At 39.0% G+C, this 20,359-nt stretch overlaps 2 protein-coding genes across 10 annotated transcripts in view; one reads left to right on the forward strand and one right to left on the reverse strand.

The window, feature by feature from the left end:
• Positions 1–3,653, forward strand: part of LOC116541672 (cytochrome b561) — a 45,860-nt gene extending 42,207 nt beyond the window's left edge. Inside the window, exon 7 of the transcript XR_004264893.1 lies at positions 3,208–3,653. The gene's annotated coding sequence lies outside the window, so the exon portion shown is untranslated. The remainder of the gene's footprint in view (positions 1–3,207) is intronic.
• TANC2 (tetratricopeptide repeat, ankyrin repeat and coiled-coil containing 2) overlaps positions 1–20,359 on the reverse strand; it is a 435,131-nt gene that overhangs the window by 22,263 nt on the left and 392,509 nt on the right. For all 9 annotated transcript variants that reach the window (XM_032266054.1, XM_032266053.1, XM_032266051.1 and 6 more), the window contains 4 exons: positions 15,999–16,121; positions 15,206–15,442; positions 9,071–9,256; positions 6,141–6,234 (listed from right to left, as the gene is read on the reverse strand). In XM_032266054.1, coding sequence (XP_032121945.1) covers positions 6,141–6,234; positions 9,071–9,256; positions 15,206–15,442; positions 15,999–16,121 — 640 coding nt within the window. The remainder of the gene's footprint in view (positions 1–6,140; positions 6,235–9,070; positions 9,257–15,205; positions 15,443–15,998; positions 16,122–20,359) is intronic.

Here is a 20,359-nt window from a genome sequence, read left to right on the forward strand (position 1 = left end):
AAGGGCAGAGAACAAAGACTGAGGAGAGGTGCTTCTTTGTCCTCTGTAGTGCTCAATGTTAAACATGACATATCCCTGTGTTTCATTAATGTATTGCTACTTTACTTCTAAGAATAACGATTTTCGCCACCTTTTCCATAAACAAAAGTTCTAAAGAAAAATAATGAATAAGGACACATTTAAATTGCCTCACAATATTTGGGGACAATTATAATCTATTGAAAAATCACCTTTAATCAAACTCACTTGGTTTCATTTTCCCTAACCAGACTGTCTGCTCTGCTTAGGTGTACCTTTCGTTTGGTACCTCTTCCTAGCTACAAACTTTCTGTGTGGGTGGAATCTAAAGACAAGAGTCTTTGCAGAGGTAAAGAATTTTTTTTTTTTTTTTTTCTTTAAGAATTAGCTGGGAACTACCTCCAGCCAAGCTCTACTCTTGGGCTCTTGAGCCTAGAGAATCAATGTTAGGAATTGCAGCCCAAGGTCTTGGGCCAGTTTTCATTCTTTTTCTTCATGAGTTGATACAGAAGTTTCTGACACATTTGCAACACTTTTTTTTAAATATAAGGTTTAGAATTACTCAAGGTAGCAGTCTTAAAGATGGGAGAAGAGGTATGACAAAGACTTATTTTCTTCTGAATATAAAATAATGAAGTCACAGGTAAAAATAGCTACAGTGAGTTTAAGAGACACATCAGGAAAAACACAGACACATTCTTATTCTTGTGCCACTGTCCACTGACAATATGATCTCTGATACAAAGGAGATTTTACGAACGCCTATTGTGTCCTCAGAGTATCATTTCAACAGCAGAAAGAGGAATTTAGAGAAACGAAGTCTGTCTTTTAACAAATAAGTATTTGTTTCATTTAACTGTGGGATCTCAGGTGTATAGGTCTATAGTTTAAAAAAAATGCGGGTAAGGAGGATGGAAAACACTGTTAGAAAATGTATGAGTTATACTTCATTTTAAAGAAAGAGTATAAAGATTTTTTTTTTTCCAAATTAACTTAAAAATTGATGTAGTGGTTAGCAGGTCCTCCTTTTATTATAGCCTCCTACCCCAATAATAAATCAGAAAATGATAATAGTTAGCAGGCACAGATACTGCAGTTTGCAAACATTAAAATCGATTCAGAGAAGCAAATAAAATTTACATCAAATGGACACTTGCATTCTTTTCCACTTAAATGCAGATTATGGCATTTTATCTTTGGATATGGCCAAATTTATCCATTACTGAGTCATATGCAAAATCAAAACTACCTGTAATTTCTACAAAGATAAACCTTCAAGTAATACTTTAGAAGATATCTGCACTCTTAAACCAGTTCTATATATGGCTTGTCTTATGTGTATTTTCAATTTTATTTTGGAACTCTTGACATTGGCATTTCTGTCCAGTTCCTTACAGGAGGGCAGTGGCTTGGTCCCATCTGAGGTGAGGGTCCTTTCCAAGCCCTGAGTGGATGAGTTCAGGTGTTAATGGCTATAATTATTTGCTGGACAAGTAAGTTTTATCTCTTGTTTTTTAAATGTAAATAATGTTCCCTGTTTCTCAAGTTCGTATTTCTAATAGGTAAGAAAACAAATTGTTAGTTTTGTATATGGGTCAGAACGTAAGAGCAGTTTAAAGAATTTGACTGGATAGACACTTATTAGGAACCATAAGAATTATCTTGGTGCATAAAACAAGCCATTTAGAAAATTTCTAACCCACGTTCTGAACCCATTTAAAGCAGCTACTAGGCGGCTACGGTTGCAGCAAACATCTCTATGTGAGGTGACCAGATACATTATTTTTCACGAAAGAACTTACAGCAGCCTAGAGAAAATACAGACAGTATTTCAGAATCAAGCCTCTCACTAATGATGCTAGTTCACAAAACGCGTCTGAATATTCACAACGACTGCCCATCTGGAAAGCCACACTGTCCACTCTGACAATTCCACTGCTCTGGCTGCCCCATTTCTCCCTACTAGATAACATTTATATGAGAGGGAATGTTCCACCTGGCCTTTTTCTTTGTTGTGTTATCTCCGTTGTTTAGGTTATGATGTCATTTGGCAGCAACCTTCAGTTGATAGCTGGACATGGTTATTAGCACAGCTGGCCAGTTTCATCTCAGAACAACACAACTGTGTAGAACGGAATCTGGGCTTTTCAAAATCCAAGAGCAGAGTTGTATAGTTGGATTCTCTATGAGATTTATCAAAAACTGTTAAAACTTTCTAAAAGAAAGGAGATTAAGGTAACGCCAATTCTCTAAAACACCAAACTGCAGAGCAGTTAGGAGCCAACTTTCTTCCTAAAAGAGCAGTAACAGAATTTGTTCCCTAGCTTGTCAGCATCTGATGAGATAATCTGACAGAAATGGTCTTTTTTGAAAGGGAAACATCTAAAGAGTTGGAAGAGGCAGACAGGATGTAGCTCAGGGTTGGGGAAACAGCCAGAGTCTGCTTGGATGGGATGCCGACACTAAAGAGAATGCAGAGACCCAAATGACTCTTTCACCTACTTTCAACCTTGGAAGAGCCCAGCACAGACAGGTCATGTAAGATCAAGGGGTAGGGGGAGGAGGGGAAGTGGCTGGGGAGAAATAAACTGATCACTGATATCCAAAATAACACTAATAAAACATTTCTTGAGCTATTTGTCAGGCACTGTCTCTGCTCTCAAGGAACTCATGGTTAAGGACACAAATACCTTAATATACAGTGTGACAAGAACAATGGAGACACATCCTTGGTATGAGGGAAGGCACAGAGGGAGAAGTGTCTAAGATGGCCTCCAGTAGAGATGACAATGTGAACTAGATGCTGAAAGATGAACAGGAGATTTATAGGCATGGAAGGTGGGGGATGGACGTGACAGGCAAAGGGAGAGCATGAATAAAGGCACTGAGGGGGAAAACAACATGTTTAGTTATTGGAATTACTGGAGAAGACAGTATATGAGGCTGGATCATTACTGGTCTTTTTATGCTACATTAAAGGACTTAATTCTACAAGTAGTAAATGAAGGTCAGTGACACAGACTGTGGCTTAAAAAGATCACTGGCTGAAGTCTGAGAGATGTATCACAAAAGGGTGAGGCTAGAGGCAGAAGCTCAATTAGGAGGTAGTTGCAATAATCTAGGCAAAAGACGATGAGGGCAGGAATTAAAGGAATCTAGTAAGTTTTGTAAACTCTGGTTTCTTTTTAGGGCTATGTATTTCCAGGGTTGGCCTCCAGAGTCGCTAGAAGCTCTCAGTGCTGGTCCTGGTCTGTGCCCACAACACAAGGGAGAGGTTGGTGTGGTGAACAATCTTGTCACCTTGTTTGCTTTTCTTCTGTGTTGTTCTATAAGAAGTCTGTGAAAACACTATGGGATGGGAGGGGGTGGAATCAGCAGATGGTGGAAACTGGATGTAAGATGACATCTGGAAGGATAAAGAGGCTGCAAAAGGAGGATGAAAGCAACCAGGATGCTTTAGTGATCTGCCTTGAGAAAATCTGATATGTAAAAATCACATCCCAATTAACATTTCATTGTATACTAGGATGTATTTCACAGATTCTAAGATTCACTTTCTCCCTCTACATTTTAACATCTCTGAAATTGGGATGCATCTTACAAATGATGTGATAATAAAGAATTGTGTCAGTTTAGTTGGCAGAAGTTGTTTTTGTGGTGGCACATAAAATAATGGATGTATGGTTTCTTAAAGTTAATGGTGTCTTAGATTTGATAGAGTAAGTGATACATATTCTAGGAAACATCATGACCATTGCGTTTTCCTTAGGTTAAAAATTGTCACTTAGGTCCTGGTTGCAGATATGAGCTCCCACCAACTAGCTTTGGGTTACAGACCGCCTTTATATGCAAAAATATGTCTAAGATTTTGTCATGGGAGGAAGCATCACAATTCAACAGGTCATTATTTAAATGATCACGTGTTGAAGTTAGAAAGGCATATGTATGTTTAATAAACATCACTGTAGATAGGAAAGTGAATCAAAGTCCATTCTATACTAGTGATGATGAGTTGGAGGGTCACTGTCACATAAGAAAGACAACATTATTTTCCAGAATTTTTTCTGAAATAATTTTTTATAGATACAGAAATTGTATTACAGCCGGGCATGATGGCTCATGCCTGTAATCCTGGCACTTTCAGAGGCCGAGGTAGGCAGATCACCTAAGGTCCAGGGTTTTGGACCAGACTGGCCAACATGGTGAAACCCCGTCTCTACTAAAAATACAAAAAAAATTAGCTGGGCATGGTGGTGTACACCTGTAATTCCAAGAGGCTGAGGCAGGAGAATCACCTGAACCCAGGAGGCGGAGGTTGCAGTGAACCGAGATTGTGCCACTGTACTCTAGCCTGGGCGACAGAGTGAGACTCTTGCCTTTAAAAAAAAAAAAAAAATTTAAAGGCAAAAGATATTACAAATAAATTTCATCTTAACTCACGTTTAAGCTTTTTATGTTTATAATAATTTTAATGATATTGCATGTATACATAAGTCAAACACAACACATTTCTGATTATAAGCAAATTGACATAAAACTTTGATTTTTTAAAAAAATCGAGATATGGTATATATGTACAAAATTCACTATAAAAATTTATTGTATACTTTAAGGTATGAAATATTTTAAGAATCCTGATGTCATAAAGTTTTATTCTAATAAGAAATTCATGTCAATAAAAATAAGTCCTCATTTAATTCATGCCGTTCTTGAACGCTGTTAAGCATTTCTTTCAAGTACAGCATTAGAATGTGTTTGATAATCATCACTATTAGTCTTGTAATTTCTATTCATTATCACCACGGGGACATGACTCTTTTTGCTGCTGTCAGTGGTTACACAGCCATGCCCTTGGCAATAAGGGGTCTGCTGGAGATGTGGCAACAGTGTTAGGGAAGGCTGTGCTGACAAAAGCACACCAATGTGTCCCTCCTGCAGCTCTAGGTCCCACACATATGGGTACTCCAGAGTGGCTGATGTCCTGGCCAGTTCTTTCCCCTCAGCCTGTCCTCTGGCTTCCCTCAGGGTGGGGCTCCAGAGAGCAGCTGTTTCCAGCTGGACACTTTCCTTTAATCTGTCGTGGACTCTTAAGCTGCAGCTGCCAGGCATCTGCTCCCTTTGGATCTTACAAAAGGAGGGATTATTTGAGAAGCAAATTCCTGAGTTTCGGACCATTCCACATGATGTTAAAGAAGTCAGGAAACCAGTGTAAGATTTTGTCACGAGAAGAAATGCCACAATAAGTCTTTATAAATTTTAAATGGGTTCAAGAATCTCTTATTTTTAATAACACTCTTATCCTAACCCAAACGCATACCCTTCTTGTTTAGTGAAATATTCTCCCGAAATTGGCCATCTCAATATTGGTCTACTTCTGGAAAATATGACACATATCTGTGGTTACTCTACAGTTTTCATTGCCCTGGTTTCATAAAAACACATCGAAGGTTACTAATGTTTCTCCAGATGCTGCAGTTTAGACTTGGAGGGAAGACAACAATCATGTCCTACAAAGGCCACAAGAAAGAGGCTTCTGTGTGCCTCCTAAGTACCAAACTGCTTTGCTACAGACCAACAGGAACTGCATGAGGCTGGGCCTTCACTGTGCATCCAGATAGCAACTTTACTCATAATGTATTATTAGATTAATTGTGTCAGATACCACTCTGCCACAGTAACATTTGGTTAAATCAGAGGTATGAGTAAAAATTTAACATCCTGGTTAACAAATGCAAGGGGAAAAAGTTATTTTGATGGGAAAAATACTTATCCCTAACTACTACAAGGATCACATAAAAAGGAGAAAGTCTACAATTATTTTCTGCTCTGGTTTGGCACATTGTAAGGTAACTTTCAATATTTTAAAAATATTTGGAAATGAGAGGGAAAAAGTTTTGTTTGAAAGAAGACTCCGGTGCAAAGAGTATAGAGAATCAATCCACAGGGAAAGAGGGTTGAAAGAGGAAAATTGCTTGACTGTTTAGTTTGGCTGAATTAGTCTCCAATACAAAAGCCTGAGACAGAAGATTGCCAAATGTATGCTAGGGAAAAAAAATAAGGGTTGGAGATACGGGAGTGCACACAAACACCACACATTCTTGAGAGCAACATCCGTGAGGTACCTGTCTCTCCCCAGAGACTGTCAAAGCTGTTGATCTGTGCTCGCTCTACTTCCTCTTCATCTTTTTCTGGAAGATCAAGTAGGTAGGAGACAATCTGAAACAAGAAGTTGTGTCAGCTCAAACTTCAGGTGGAAAACCACGCTACTGACACTAGCCTGTGAGGTTTGGATGATCCAAGTATCACTAAATCTCTTGCACACAAAAGGAATCAGAACTGCCTGTCCTAGTAAAGAAACCCAGAGCTTCCATGATGAGCATTTGTCCTATCAGGTATAGTTTTCATGTCTCTAGAATTCACTTATATAGCATGAGATTTTTTAAAAAAATTACATATTCTTCATATTTAAGTTAAAGAAGCAATCTTCATCCTCCCTATAAAAAGGCCATAGGAAACTGAGGGCCTGTTTTTTTTTCTTTTTTTTTTTTTTTTTTTTGAGGCAGAGTCTCGTTCGGTCACCCAGGCTGGAGTGCAGTAGTGTGATCGTGGCTCACTGCAGTCTTGATCTCCCAGGCTCAAGCAATCTTTGCTATTCAGCCTCCGGGTTAGCTGGGACTATAGGCATGCACCATCACACCTGGCTAATTAAAAAAAATTTTTTTGGGGGGTAGAGATGGGGTCTTGCTATGCTGCTCAGGCTGGTCTTGAATTCCTGGCCTCAAGCTATTCTCCTGCCTCAGTCTCCCGATATGCTTGGATTACAGGTGTGAGCCACTGCACCTGGCCGTGTATTTCCTCAGAGTAAAGGGTTTAACTTCCTTTTTCCTCTCAGATGTATAAGGAGTGTTCTGGAACTAGTAAAGGGAGAATGATCTCCAAACACAACCAAAAGTGACAGTTCTGTTTCCAGGAATTTGAACTGCACAGGGTTAAAAAACGTCCCATAGATGATACAAATTTTAATATTACTTAACACTCCCTTGGTGACATGTCAGCTCAGTTGATATGGTAGCTCTTTTACTGATTATCCCATGCTTGCACTGGCCCATGAAAGCTGACTGTTAAATTCTCAGAAATGCTGAAAGCCAGTTGTTTATTAGAAACCAAGTAACAATTGAATAAATTAACATAAAAACAAAGGTTAAAGAATATTCAAATTTCCCAACTTCCTATTACTTGACTATATCTTACTATTATCTATGCTGTTGGGGTTATTTATATTGATTGTGAATGTCTGCATGGTGGGAATATTACATAACGATGTGCCACTGTGCATCTCCTCCTGCCTTTGTTCAGTGATGTCACACTGGTAGACTGAAATTGGCTATGATGGGAGTATTTACACCCTTGTAACTGGCGAACATAAATCAGGGCTTCATTTAGTACTAAAGCTGAAAGTGGCTTCAGTTTAATATAGTTTGTATGAGGTTGAGAAGTAGTTTAACAGATCACGTATCAGATTTAATGGTAATACAGTTATTGAGAAAAGAGCAAAGTGGGATGCAGCTCCATTTATCAAACTGTGGTTGTAAGTTGCAACCGTAGGTTAGCTACAAATTTGGCAAAAATCAACAAAAGCATTCAATTAAGAGTACTGTATATTTCATTATTATTTGTAAGTTGTGTGCAACATACTCTTTTTTTGTTTGTTTTTTGAAACTGAGTTTTGCTCGTCGCCCAGGCTAGAGTGCACTGGTGCAATCTTGGCTCTCTGCAACCTCCGCCTCCTGGGTTTGGGCAATTCTTCTGCCTCAGCCTGCCGAGTCGCTGGGATTACAGGTGTCTACCACCATACCCGGCTAATTTTTGTATTATTAATATAGACAGGGTTTCACCTTGTTGGCCAGGCTGGTCTTGAACTCCTGACTTCAGGTGATCTGCCTGCCTTGGCCTCTCAAAGTGCTGGGATTATAGGCATGAGCCACCGCACTTGGCCTCTTTTTTTAAAAAATAATTTCAACTTTTATTGTAGATTCAAGGGCAGTGAATGTACAGGTTTGTTACCTTGGTGTACTGCATGATGCTGAGATTTGGGACATGAATGATTCTGTCAACCAGGTACTGAGCATGACACTCAACAGTTTTTCACCCCTTTCCCCTTCTTCTCCCCTCCAGGTGGTCCCCAGTGTCTACTGTTGCTTCTTTATGTCCGTGAGTACTCATTGTTTAGCTCTCACTTATAACCGAGAACATGTGGTATTTAGTTTCCTGTTCCTGTATTAATTCACTTAGGATGGTGGCCTCCAGCTGCCTCCATGTTGCTGCAAAGGACACGATTTTGTTCTTTTTATGGCTGTGCAGTATTCCATGGAAACACATTCTTTCTATTAGTAAAATTTATAATAAACATATGTACACACACATACCCCTGCTCCACCCCATACCCTTCTTCAGGGTTGGTTGTTACACATTTCCTAGCACACTACCAATTCCATACATTTGCCACTATTATCGTTACTATCCTTAATAAACTATATAATTTTTAACAGTTTACCAAGCATCCCTTATAACAGCCTTGTGTAAAGGAGTTTATTAACTTCATTTTACTGATGGGAAACTAAGCTTCTAAGAGATTAGGTAAATTGTTCAAGATCTAGAGTTAATGAGTAGCGAGGCTGCGATTCAAATCTGGTCCTCCTGAGATTCTAAGTGCTATGCTCTTCCTATGCCACATTATCTAACCATGTGACTACACCTCAGTAATTCATCACCTTGAGCCTTGGTGCCACTGTCTTTTAAACAGGGAGGAAAACATGGAGAATAATTACATCAATTCCATGGTCCTTTCCAACTCACACATTTCTATGCCTACAATTTGAGGGACTTTGGAATTTGAGTCGAGTTCATGGAGTTTAATCTCATTACTCAGAGCGTCGATCATGAATTTACATTAATTTGGCTGGTGATTTTGTCTTCATGCAGTCTTTTCTCCCGGTTTCCTAGGTCCTTCAATACATAGCTTGGAGAAACAGCCCTATTGCGTACTTCTTACCTCAGTGTAACCCATGCTGGCTGCAGCAATGAGGGCCTGTTGGATGGCATGGCTCTTCTTAAACACTCCTTGCTGCTGGCCGGCCATTGTCCAGTCACACTGAATCAAAAACTTGACAACCTCCAGATGACCTCGGAGTGCAGCATGAACCAAAGCACATTGCCCGTTCTTATCCAAATGATCCACCTAGGAGGAGAGGACAGGAAATCTGTGTGAACACAGACTTGTGGCTGAACTCACAATCTAGACACATCCACCCATTGCACAAGTGTAGACTACTAAGAATCATCATTTCCACTCTCTGAGCAAATTCAAGAGACTCTGCTCAGCCTAGATCATAACTGAGCTACAACTATGCTAAATGTCCCTCTGGGAAGAACTTCTTTTCCTCAAAAAAGATCAAACTCGTTTTCACATTCAAAGAAAAACAAAAACCAGAACTCTCAGCTTGAACTTTGTCTTCCGAGGGAAATCCTTCTTTGTTTCCTCAAATAGTTCTTTTTAGACCAAGATTTGAGAAACTTGTAGCTCTGCTGGCATAAAAAAAAATTATCTCTGAAATCAACAAAGGGAAGAAAAACATTATGAAGCTACAATTTTTTGTTTTTCCAAAGAAGCAAAATGTCTCATATCATGAATTGTCTGACCACCAAGCTTTGGCAAAGTCTGCTTCTCTCTTCCAGCAGGAAGGAAGAATCGTAAAGATCTGCCCCAAATGTCTAGAGGCACTTTTGGCTTATTGCTAGACTAAGCATCAATAGAGTCTTTATAATTTCAGTGTTCGTTACAAGTTTGGGCTGAAAGAAGACCCTGATCAAGATCGATTTACCAGAAGGGCCTTCATTTCAGTAGATGAGTAGCCTTTCATGAGATGAGTAGCCTTTTCTGGTAGGCAAGTAGTACTTGTCCTGTGGTAGTTAGATCAGTTGAAAATGTAAGTTCTGTTTCTGGCTTTCCCACTGACTTCAGTTCCACCCAGCCATCCACATAGTGAATGTTTACTGAATACAGAGTATGTGCAAAGTACCATTTAGGTGAATAAGACAGTAATATACAGGTACTGCTCTCAAGGACTCTCCAACAAGGTAGGGGAGCTGTGACCAATGTGACAAGAGCCTGCCCAACACAGGAGTATACAATAAATTTAAAAGTAAAAGTGAAATAACATTTCAGAGGATGGAAAAATTAATTCCTGGCTAGCATCAGAAACAGATTCAGATAGAAAGGTATATCTTGACTGGCTGAGATGGAAAATGATTTGTGTATTCTAGTTTTTGTAAAGGTAGGACACATGAAAGGGAAGTTTAAACTCTAAGGTTGAAAAGGTCTTTTGGGACAGACCGTGGATATTTTTGAATTCCAGGCTAAGTGGTCTGAATTTTAACCAGTAGGTAGTGGAGTCATTGAGTGTTTTCATGTTCAGAACTGTATTTTCAAAAACTAAGGGAATGGATAAAAGAAACCATGGCTCCTTGGTTGATTCCAGGACTGGGATAACAGATGAGATTAGAACATCTTGTGGTGTCAGAAAGTGCTCAAAAAATAATAGAGGGAAGTTGAAAGGATACAGGAATCAATTTGAAGGAGTTCCCAATGGTCAAAACATCTGGGGCAACGTGAACAATGAAATGAATAATAATGGTAATGGATTTCAGGCTGTAGAATAAATATCCATGACTTCACAGTAATATAAATAAATACTTGAATAAATACATGGGGGAGAAGGGATCACTTTTCCTTACAGTAAAATGTCAATTAGTAAATGTTGAGGGAATGATGGAAGTAGAAAATCACTGTTAGGCAAACATCAAAGCAATAATTATTGCAGTGGCTGGGCACGGTGGCTCATGCCTGTAATCCCAGCACTTTGGGAGGCTGAGGTATGTATCCAGATCGCCTGAGGTCAGGAGTTTGAGACCAGCCTGGCCAACATGGTGAAACCCCATTTCTACTAAAAAATACAAAAATCAGCTGGATGTGGTGGTGGGCGCCTATAATTCCAACTACTCCGGAGGGTGAGGCAGAAGAACCGCTTGAACCTGGGAGGCGAAGGTTGCAGTGAGCCGAGATCACGACATTGCACACCAGCCTGGGTAACAAGAGTGAAACTCCTCTCAATAAAATAAAATAAAAGATAATAATTACTGCAGCAAGAATCACTGATGGATCCTAATATTAGTGGACAAAAGTATGATGAATACTAGGATGTCTATCTTCCCAGTCTCAAAGCATATCCCTAAAAGATATTTTTTAATTACAAAAGGAAAAACAATAACTTCAGAATTGAGAAACCTGGAAGACACTACCTTAGCCAAGTGACTGAGGTTGACACCACCTGTAATAAGACTTATCAATAGCAGGTACCTCAAGTGCTGCATTTTCATAAGGGTACAGCATTGCTTATGTGGTATTCTTGCCAAAAATACATACACTCAATCTCATCATGAGAAAATCATAAACAAACTAAAATTGAAAAACAATTCTACAGAAAAACTGGTTGGTATTCTTTGAAACTGTCAAGCTCATAAAAGATGAAGAAAGACTGAGAAACCCTCACAGATTGGAGGAGACTAAGGAGACACAACACTGCATGTAATGGGGGATCCTGGCTTGGATTCTGTAATGCAAAAAGGGTATCAGTGGGACAGTTGGACAAATTTCAGTAAGGTCTGTAGATTAGTTAATAGTATTATCACCAAATTAATTTCCTGGTTTTGATAGACTATGATTACTTAGGCTGTTAACATTAGGAGAAACTGAGTGAAAGATATACAGAAACTCTATGCATTTTTTTTTTTTTTGCCTACAAGAGAACTATTTTATTTGCTCTTATTTAGTTGACATGTAATAATTGTACATATTTATGGGGTACAGTGTGATATTCTGATACGTGTATGCAATGTGTAATGATCAAATTAGAGTAATTAGCATGCTCATCACCTCAAACATGTATAATTTCTTTGTGTTGGGTCTCTGCACTATTTTTACATTATCTTTGGAAGTCTAAAATTATTTCAAAATAAAAGGTTTACAAAAGCTAAGGTCACGGTGTGTAACAGATGAGATGAGAATGTGAAAAAGGGGTTTGTTACACAGGAAGACTCCAAGAATAATTCAGGAGGATGGTGGCAGTTGGGGTAGAGATAAATGAATAGCTTCTCAAGCTATTCTGAGGATAACATTGAAAAGGGTTGGCTACTAAATGAATTTGGAATGGGAAAATGAGAGAAAAATGTCAATGATTCCCTAGTTCTGAGAAAAAAGGAGGCTACATTAGCAGCTTTTGAAAAGCCAGAAAGAGGAGAGTAAAGATGAGTGATTTTAGAAAGCTGGATCTGAAGAACTAGTCAGGGATCTGGGCATATCTGCCAAGGAAGCATTTACAAATGTGAAACTAGAGCTCAAAAACATTTTCAGGAATTAGCAGTTTGGGGGTAAAGAGTCACCAAAATGTAGTCAGGAGAACTAGAACCAAATCGGGTTTGATGCCACAGCCTATGACTTTAATGCTGAAGCCACGGCAGAGTATGAGGATGGAAAAAAGACCAGGAACAAAATCTTAGTGAACAGTTACATTAGAAGAAGAGAGGAGCAGCCAAGTGGGGAATGACATTAACAGTTTACTATTGGCCGGGTGCGGTGGCTGTAATTCCAGCACTGTGGGAGGCTGAGGCGGGCAGATCACCTGAGGTCAGGAGTTCAAGACCAGCCTGACCAACATGGTGAAGCCCCATCTCTACTAAAAATACAAAAATTAGCTGGGTGTGGTGGTGGGCGCCTGTAATCCCACCTACTTGGGAGGCTGAGGCAGGAGAATTGTTTGAACCCGGGATGTGGAGGCTGCAGTGAGCTGAGAATGTGCCACTGCACTCCAGTCTGGGCAACAGAGCCAGGCTCTGCCTCAAAAAAAAAAAAAGATTTTTTTTTTTTTTTTTTTTTTTTACTATTGCCAATACTATGAAGGGGCTCAGAGAGATGAGGAAGGAGACAAAGCTGCTTTATTTGGTGACTGGCAGTCATTAGTGACTTTCAAAAGAGTAGCTTGGTAGAATATAGGGAGGTTGGGCTATTTTCTTTTTTATGGATACTATTTATTAGGCACTGTATAAGATTAAGAGACTTTACTTCTTTTAAAAAGGCTTTATCTCTTTTAATCCTTACAAGGACTCATCTAATACCCTTTTTATAGAGGAAAAGTGAGACTCAGAGAGGTTAAGTGACTTGTTCAAGCCCTCATATGAATTAAGTATGGACACGGGCTTTGACCTGGTTGTGTTTGATCCTAAAGCTTACCATTTTAATGACCTGCCTTCCTTCCCATTCACGGAAGCCAGAATGCAAGTGGTTAAGGAGTAATAAGGAGGTGAATGCAGCCATTATAGAGGACTCTTTTTTTAAAAATTATTTTTATTTTTTATTTTTTTATGTATTTTTTTTTTATAGAGGACTCTTAGGACAGGTTTGGTAGATGTGAAAGGGAAGAGATGGGATGCTGCTTCTGGTTAGCAAGGGAGAAGAAAATTTCTTTTTTAGGTTAGGTAGGTTTCTACATTCATAAGTTTGTAGAAACTGAGAAAAAAGGTAGTGTGAATTTAGAAAAAGAATGAAATAACGTGAGAGAATGAGCAACACAGTGGGTTAAGAGTGTAAAGGTGGAGACAATTGCTTTGGAAAGGAAGGTAAGTACCTCCTTCTCTAAGGCAAAGCAGAGGTGAGTGGAGGTAAGAACTGATAGAGTTTTGAGATACAGGCACCTCAAGATGAGCTTCGTCATACTGATGAAGAGCACAAGAGGCATGATAGGATCTTGAAAGAAGTGCATATGATTTACATATCTGCTCTGGGGAAAACAATGAAAGATGAAGAAAAGGATGGCTTGGCAGTTTAAGGGCTGAGCAGCAGGGACGACCCTGCTGAGATCTGAATATGAAGTGACAGCAATAATAAGAAGGGCCAGATACCGTGGTTCACACTTGTAATCCTAGCACTTTGGGAGGCCACAGTGGGAGGATCTCTTGACCCAGGGAGTTTTAGCAAACCTTGGCGCAATAGAGCAAGATCCTATCTCTACAAAATAGGAAAAAAATACAGCTGAGTGTGGTGGCGTGTACCTATACTCCTGGCTACTAGGGAGGCTGAAGACTGCAGTGAGCTATGATCATGCTACTGCACTCTGGCCTAGTCAAGAGAGCAAGACTTTGTCTCTAAAACGAAAATAGTAATGAGGCCTGGTTATTGTTTCTAGAGGGGTCCATTCAAATGAATGGGATGCTACAGGTGGACAATCACTGTGCTACAGTAAACTTCTAAGGCTCCAGGATGTCATGGAGAGGTCTACATCTCAGTTCCTAAAGGAGTAGGAGGAGTCCCACTTTCTTCCCTGGTAACAGCACTGGACATCTCAGAATGAAGTCATACATATGACTTATATTTCACTGTGAAACCACTAACATCCTCAGTTTGTTTTCAGGACTGAAACAAATACTATGAGGCCAAAATTTTTTTCCCAGAGGCCTACATTTGTGAGACCAGCATTTTTCTTTTCACTAATATTGTGAAATCGAGTTCGTTTTATACATAAAGCAAATATATTTTGGAAATGTTTTCAGAGAACTGAACAGCACTAACAGAAGCACTTTGAGGTGCCCTTGGTCAGTCTGAGTATAAACAGGGAGAATCATCTCCTCCCCATATCTCTAGAGTGGTGGTCTGCAAGGACAGGATAAGGGTGTCTGATCCTGTTCTCATCTCCATGGCTAAGTTTTCTTCTCTACACAGTCTGCAGGTGTCATTCAGTCCAGATCTGCCATTGCAGTCTCCTTACTGCCTCACTTCTCCTTCCTCTCTTTATTAAAAAGAGGCTTCTTCTGAGCTCAGAAGAACATTTCTGCGCTGTCAGGTAGGAACTTCTTGTGGTTACTGATAAATGCAGTCTCCCAAGTACCTCTTAAAGGTTTTAGAACTGTGTGCCCCTGCAAGATGGATGGCAGTGGCCCTGCACATATGCAGAGCCAGCACTCTCTCTATCTGCTCTCCATCAAGGTTGGATATACTCTCCCCAGACTCATGAGGTAACATGGAGAAAGGAAAGACAATGCACTGAAAAGAAAGAAAAAGGGAAGAAAAGCAGAGTACCTTAGCCCGTTTCTTGCACAGCAGCACCACAATGCTCAGGTACCCTGCTGCTGCAGCATATCCCAGCGGAGTCAGGCCACTTTCAGAAGAGGCATCCACGTTGGCCCCGAACTCCAGTAGCAGGGCTACCATTTCTGTGTAACCAAGATGGGACTGAACACATAGAATTGGAGCATTATTTAAAACCTCTGTCCGGTAATTAATATTGGCACCTCCCAAAATCAGCAGTCGGCTGACCTAGAAATAAATAAACGGAACTAATAATTAGACAAATAGGAGTCACATCCTTTCAGTCATCTTTCATTAAACCATCTAAGATTCTACAACAGTGTCTAGTAGCATTTAGTAATTGCTTTATTTTATAACCTCATTTATTCCTTTTTCTTTTCCTTTGGTAGATAATGTAAAATATCTCCTTTACATACACAGTATAGTAGCTAGAGCAATTGCCTCCCATACTGCAGTGCTGAACATTGTCTCTATGAAGTGAGCTCTTGGTCAGAAAAGCTCCTACCAAGACCAAGGCTACCTGAGATCAGTTTATTCTCTGGAACCAGTAGGAGCTGATCCCATATGTCAGAGTCAGCTTATAGAAGGTAAGAGGACAATGGAGCTAGTCTCTAATTTATAGAATAAAATTTAACAATTTAAAATATATTATCAATAAAAGGCTAATAATAAGAGAGAGACAAAGGCAAGTCCAAAATCAACTACATAGCTACTTACTGTCCTTCTAGTTTTATTTTTTCACAGTTAATTCTTCATAATATTTATAATTTCTTTACACATGTACCTTTATATTTGGAGTATACAGATTTCGTAAAGATGCCAGTGCCATGGAAAGACCTTCTGTGCTATAGGAGATCCAGAGACCTTGGAGGATGGAGGATGATACACCAACTTTTTTACTCAAACCCTGAATAAGAAATACAATTAAATTATTAGCCCAGAAAAAAAAATAGCATCAGTGGTAAATTAGTGGCCTCTTTGGTACTAATGAATGAGAGTAGAGTCTCACCCTAACAACGTTCATGCCAGGCAAAGTCTAGGCTGGGGGACAAAGATCAGTCCTGCAGGAACAAGCTGACTTAAATGGTCTCTATCTCTGCAATCCTTAGCAACGCATCTACTTAACACTTCTCTTTTCTTTTATATCTGGATAGAATTTATTTTTCCATATCTTTTTCATTAGCCTTCTTCAATAAATCTCTTAAATTCAAGTTACTAAATTACACACTGTGGCAGAAATAATGCAACGTGATCACTGATTTCCATTTCATTTTCTTGCTGAACATTTGGAAAAACTCTATTTCCCAGCCTCCTTTACAGTTAGGGAGGCCATGTGACTGAATCCTGCTGAATAAAATTAGAGCCTAAGTACTATGTCATGTCCAGGCTTGGCTCCAAAACTTCCTGCATTATTTCTCCACACCTTCTATTGTTCCTTTTGATTGCAGGCCAGATGTAGAAGATCCGAAGGAGAATTCTGAGGCCCAAGGTGATTTTATTTTATTTATTAATTGTTTTTATAGAGACAAGGTTTCTCCATGTTGGTCAGGCTGGTCTCGAACTCCCAACCTCAGGTGATCCACCTGCCTCTGCCTCCCAAAGTGCTGGGATTATAGGAGTGAACCACCACGCCCGGCTGGCCCAAGGTGATTTTTAAAACTACTACATGGAAGGAGCCTGCCCAGAGATCTGCACTGTTCTGCAATGTAAGGAGAAAGAAGTCTTTGTTAAGTCACTGAGATTTTGCAGGTTGTCACAGCAGCTAGTGTTCTTCACCCTAACTAAGATACCCCAAAATGATTACAGATGTTTATCCTCAGGAAAAAAATAGCAATACAGGCTTGACTGCCATTCACAACAAATTTTCTCCTGGTATCACTGGCACAGGTCCCACGACGTGTACTAAAGTTTGTCCATATCACATGGGCTTCTCCAGAAGGAAGTTAGAATAATTTGTTCTTCAGATCTTCTAATTGTTGGACACTCTCTGACAGTCATCTTACTCTTCTGCTAATATGTGGATCAAATCAGTTAAAGAAGGAAATCCTGAGGGCAGGAGGATATTAACAATGGAATTTGGATTGTAATAAGAGATATAGGGAGGTATTTCTTTTAACAACTTAAGCTACTTCTGCTTTCTTTGTCCTTGAAATGTAGAATGTTCTTGCCTAGAATACCTACATGTATCCAAAATCAGCAAGGTGTGTTTATCTGGCAGACTAGGGAAGGGGCACAAAGGAGGAATATGTAAGTTACTTATGGGTTATAAATTCATCTAACAAGACCTCTAGTCATGGTGGTCAATGCCTTCCCATAGAAGGTTCAGGGTCTCTAAAGTGGGTTAGGAAAAAACTTCCTGTAGAGGGAATTCTCACACTAGAGGAAAGGCTGAAAGGTGAATAATGCTGTGGGAAGGCTAGACACATGAACATTTTAAAAGGCTTTTCTGACACAGGCACTTTTTTTCTCCCTGTGGGGTTATTTTGATGCAACCAAAAATTAAATCATTAAACTTTCCCATTAAAAATTTTATTTTCATCCAGGTGCAGTGGTACATGTGTGTAATCCCAGCACTTTGGGAGGTGGTGGTGGGATGATTGCTTGGGCCCAGGAGCTCAAGACCAGGGAAGTATAGGGAGACCACATCTCTACAAAAAATTAAAGTATTAGTCAGGTGTGCTGGTGCATGCCTGTGGTCCTAGCTACTTGGGAAGCTGATGTTGGAGGATTGCTTGAGCGTGGGAGGTTGAGGTTGTGGTGAGCAGTGACTGATACTGCACTCCAGCCTGGGCGACACAGAAGAAAAAAAGACTTCTACATTTAAGTTTTAAAATTATAAAAATAATATAAATTTGTTATAAAAATCAAATAAAAATCAAATTTAATATGGTATTAAAAATAAAAGTAGCTTCAACCACCCATCTCAATTCTAAGAGGTGGCTCCTATTAATATATTAGTGTTTATTATTTAGGACATTATATATGGAAAATACAAGTGCATATAAACTATGTAAAATTTATTTTATTAAACATTTTTTATTAAGGAAAATTTCAAACCTACTTACAAAAGTAGAGAGGAATAGTATAATAAAGCTCTCATGTACCCATCACCTCCCTTCAATAATTTTTGACTCATGACCAACCTTGTATTATTTACACTCCTGCGCATATCCCCCTTCCCTTGATGGGATTATTTTGAAAAATCCCAGGTATTTTATCAGTTAATATTTAATTATTTCAGTAAGAGCCTCTAAACAGATATGAACTCTTTAAAACATATCTAAAACTAAGAAGGATTCTATAATATTAAATATCCCAAGAGTGTTCAAATTGCCGTGATTTGCTCAAAAAAGGAACTAAAATTTTTTCCGTTTGAATTGGGATTCACATAAGGTACATATAATACTGTTACTGGCTTTAAAACACTTTCATATTAGGTAGTTCCAGGCTTTTTTCTCCCTCACTATTATAACTTTTAATAATCATCCATGTATATGTATCTTTATACACCTATGCACATATATATATCTATAGAATATGCCTCAATAAGTTGATATATTTTTTAACATTTTGACATGGCGTTATCAAAGTGGCTGATAAAATCCGCAGCTTGATAAAATGAGGAAGGATGGTGTTAATTATTTCTATGCATCCTCTCGTTCCATTTTATCCTAATTATACATGATGGACAAGAGCATGAGCCAAAAAGCTGGGCCAAATCCTAGCAGAATAGACCTTTGGGTGCCCAGAAACACAATCCCATGCTGGGAGGCTGAAACTGAATCCATTTTAACCCTCATACCGGTGACAAGATGATTTCCTTCTTCATCCCCCTTGATTATTTAAAAATGGCCACCTAATTTCTACACAGTCCATATTCTCTCTGGCCTTGAGGAGCCTGGGTTTCGTTCTGAATCTGCCTACTATTGTACCATGTAGGCACCCAGAGCTGGGTAAACAGAAAACAGTAGGAAAGGTGGGTGAGGGCAGCTTCTGATTGCTCATTATCACTTCAGAAGCTCTTTTAATTTGTGCCAATAACAGGGATATCAATTACAAACTCTCATTTGGCTAAGCAGTTTACATGTAAACAGAACTGAAGCAGATACGTCACTAAGTAGTTCTGATTTTTGTTTTGACATATGAAATAGAATATTCCAGATCTTTTAGGAAGAATTCTAAATGTTATTCAGGGTTGGTGTCCAGGCAAGTTAGGTTCTTGAGTGTACCTCCACTGTAGATCCTGGAAGACCAGGAAACTTAGTTCTGACTCTCCATTTGGGCCTCAGTCTTCTAACTTATAATACGTGTGGGCCTCAAGACCTTTTGAGGAACAATAAACTATATTAACCAATTCAGAGAGAAAAATCAGCATTAAGAAATACCCATAGTCCAACAGAGGAAACTTTCAGCAATGGAAGACATGTCTTATATAGTATGATTGAAGGAAAAAAAAGGCAGGAAACCTGACAGTTATTCAGATCTACAGTGTGTCAGGTTCTGTGCTAGGGCTTTCTATATTTAGCTTCTCTAATGCAATCCAATCTCCACAACAGCCCTAGGAGGTAGAATTTGTCACTATATAAGAGGTAACAATCTAGAGAAGGTTGAGTAATTTGCTTAAAGCCACACAACTACTGGAGCTGGAATTAAAGGCCAAATCTGTTTTTACTCTGAAGTTCATGTTCCTTCCATTATACCAACTAAAAAAAGGAAAAGTAATTGGCACCTGATTCAGGACCTCACTTCTGAATTCTTTGCTGAAAAAGTAGCAACTACAATAGATGAAAATAGACAAAACGGCTGATTGCTGCTTTCTCCCTTTGCCTTTAATTACATACCATTTTCCATCCTTGGCCCTCTTCTCCAAAATTGTCCTTTTTAATCTCAGACAATTTCCTCTACTCCTAAGACGTTATTCTTATGAATTCAAATAAGCATTATATGCTTTTTTCCAACTATTAAATTTAAAGTAAAATTGTTTCTATGACCTGTAATAGTTATATTTCTGTTGACATATGTATGCTAACTTTAGGATAAGGGTTATCTCTGGGGAGGGAGGAGAATGAGGTTAAGGGAGAGGTATAAAGGGGCTTCTACTATAATTGTTAATACATATAACATTTATATATGTAACTATTAAAT

Source organism: Sapajus apella, unplaced genomic scaffold (genome assembly GCF_009761245.1).
Source record: "Sapajus apella isolate SASKATOON/1434 unplaced genomic scaffold, GSC_monkey_1.0 scaffold153, whole genome shotgun sequence".
Classification (NCBI taxonomy): domain Eukaryota; kingdom Metazoa; phylum Chordata; class Mammalia; order Primates; family Cebidae; genus Sapajus; species Sapajus apella.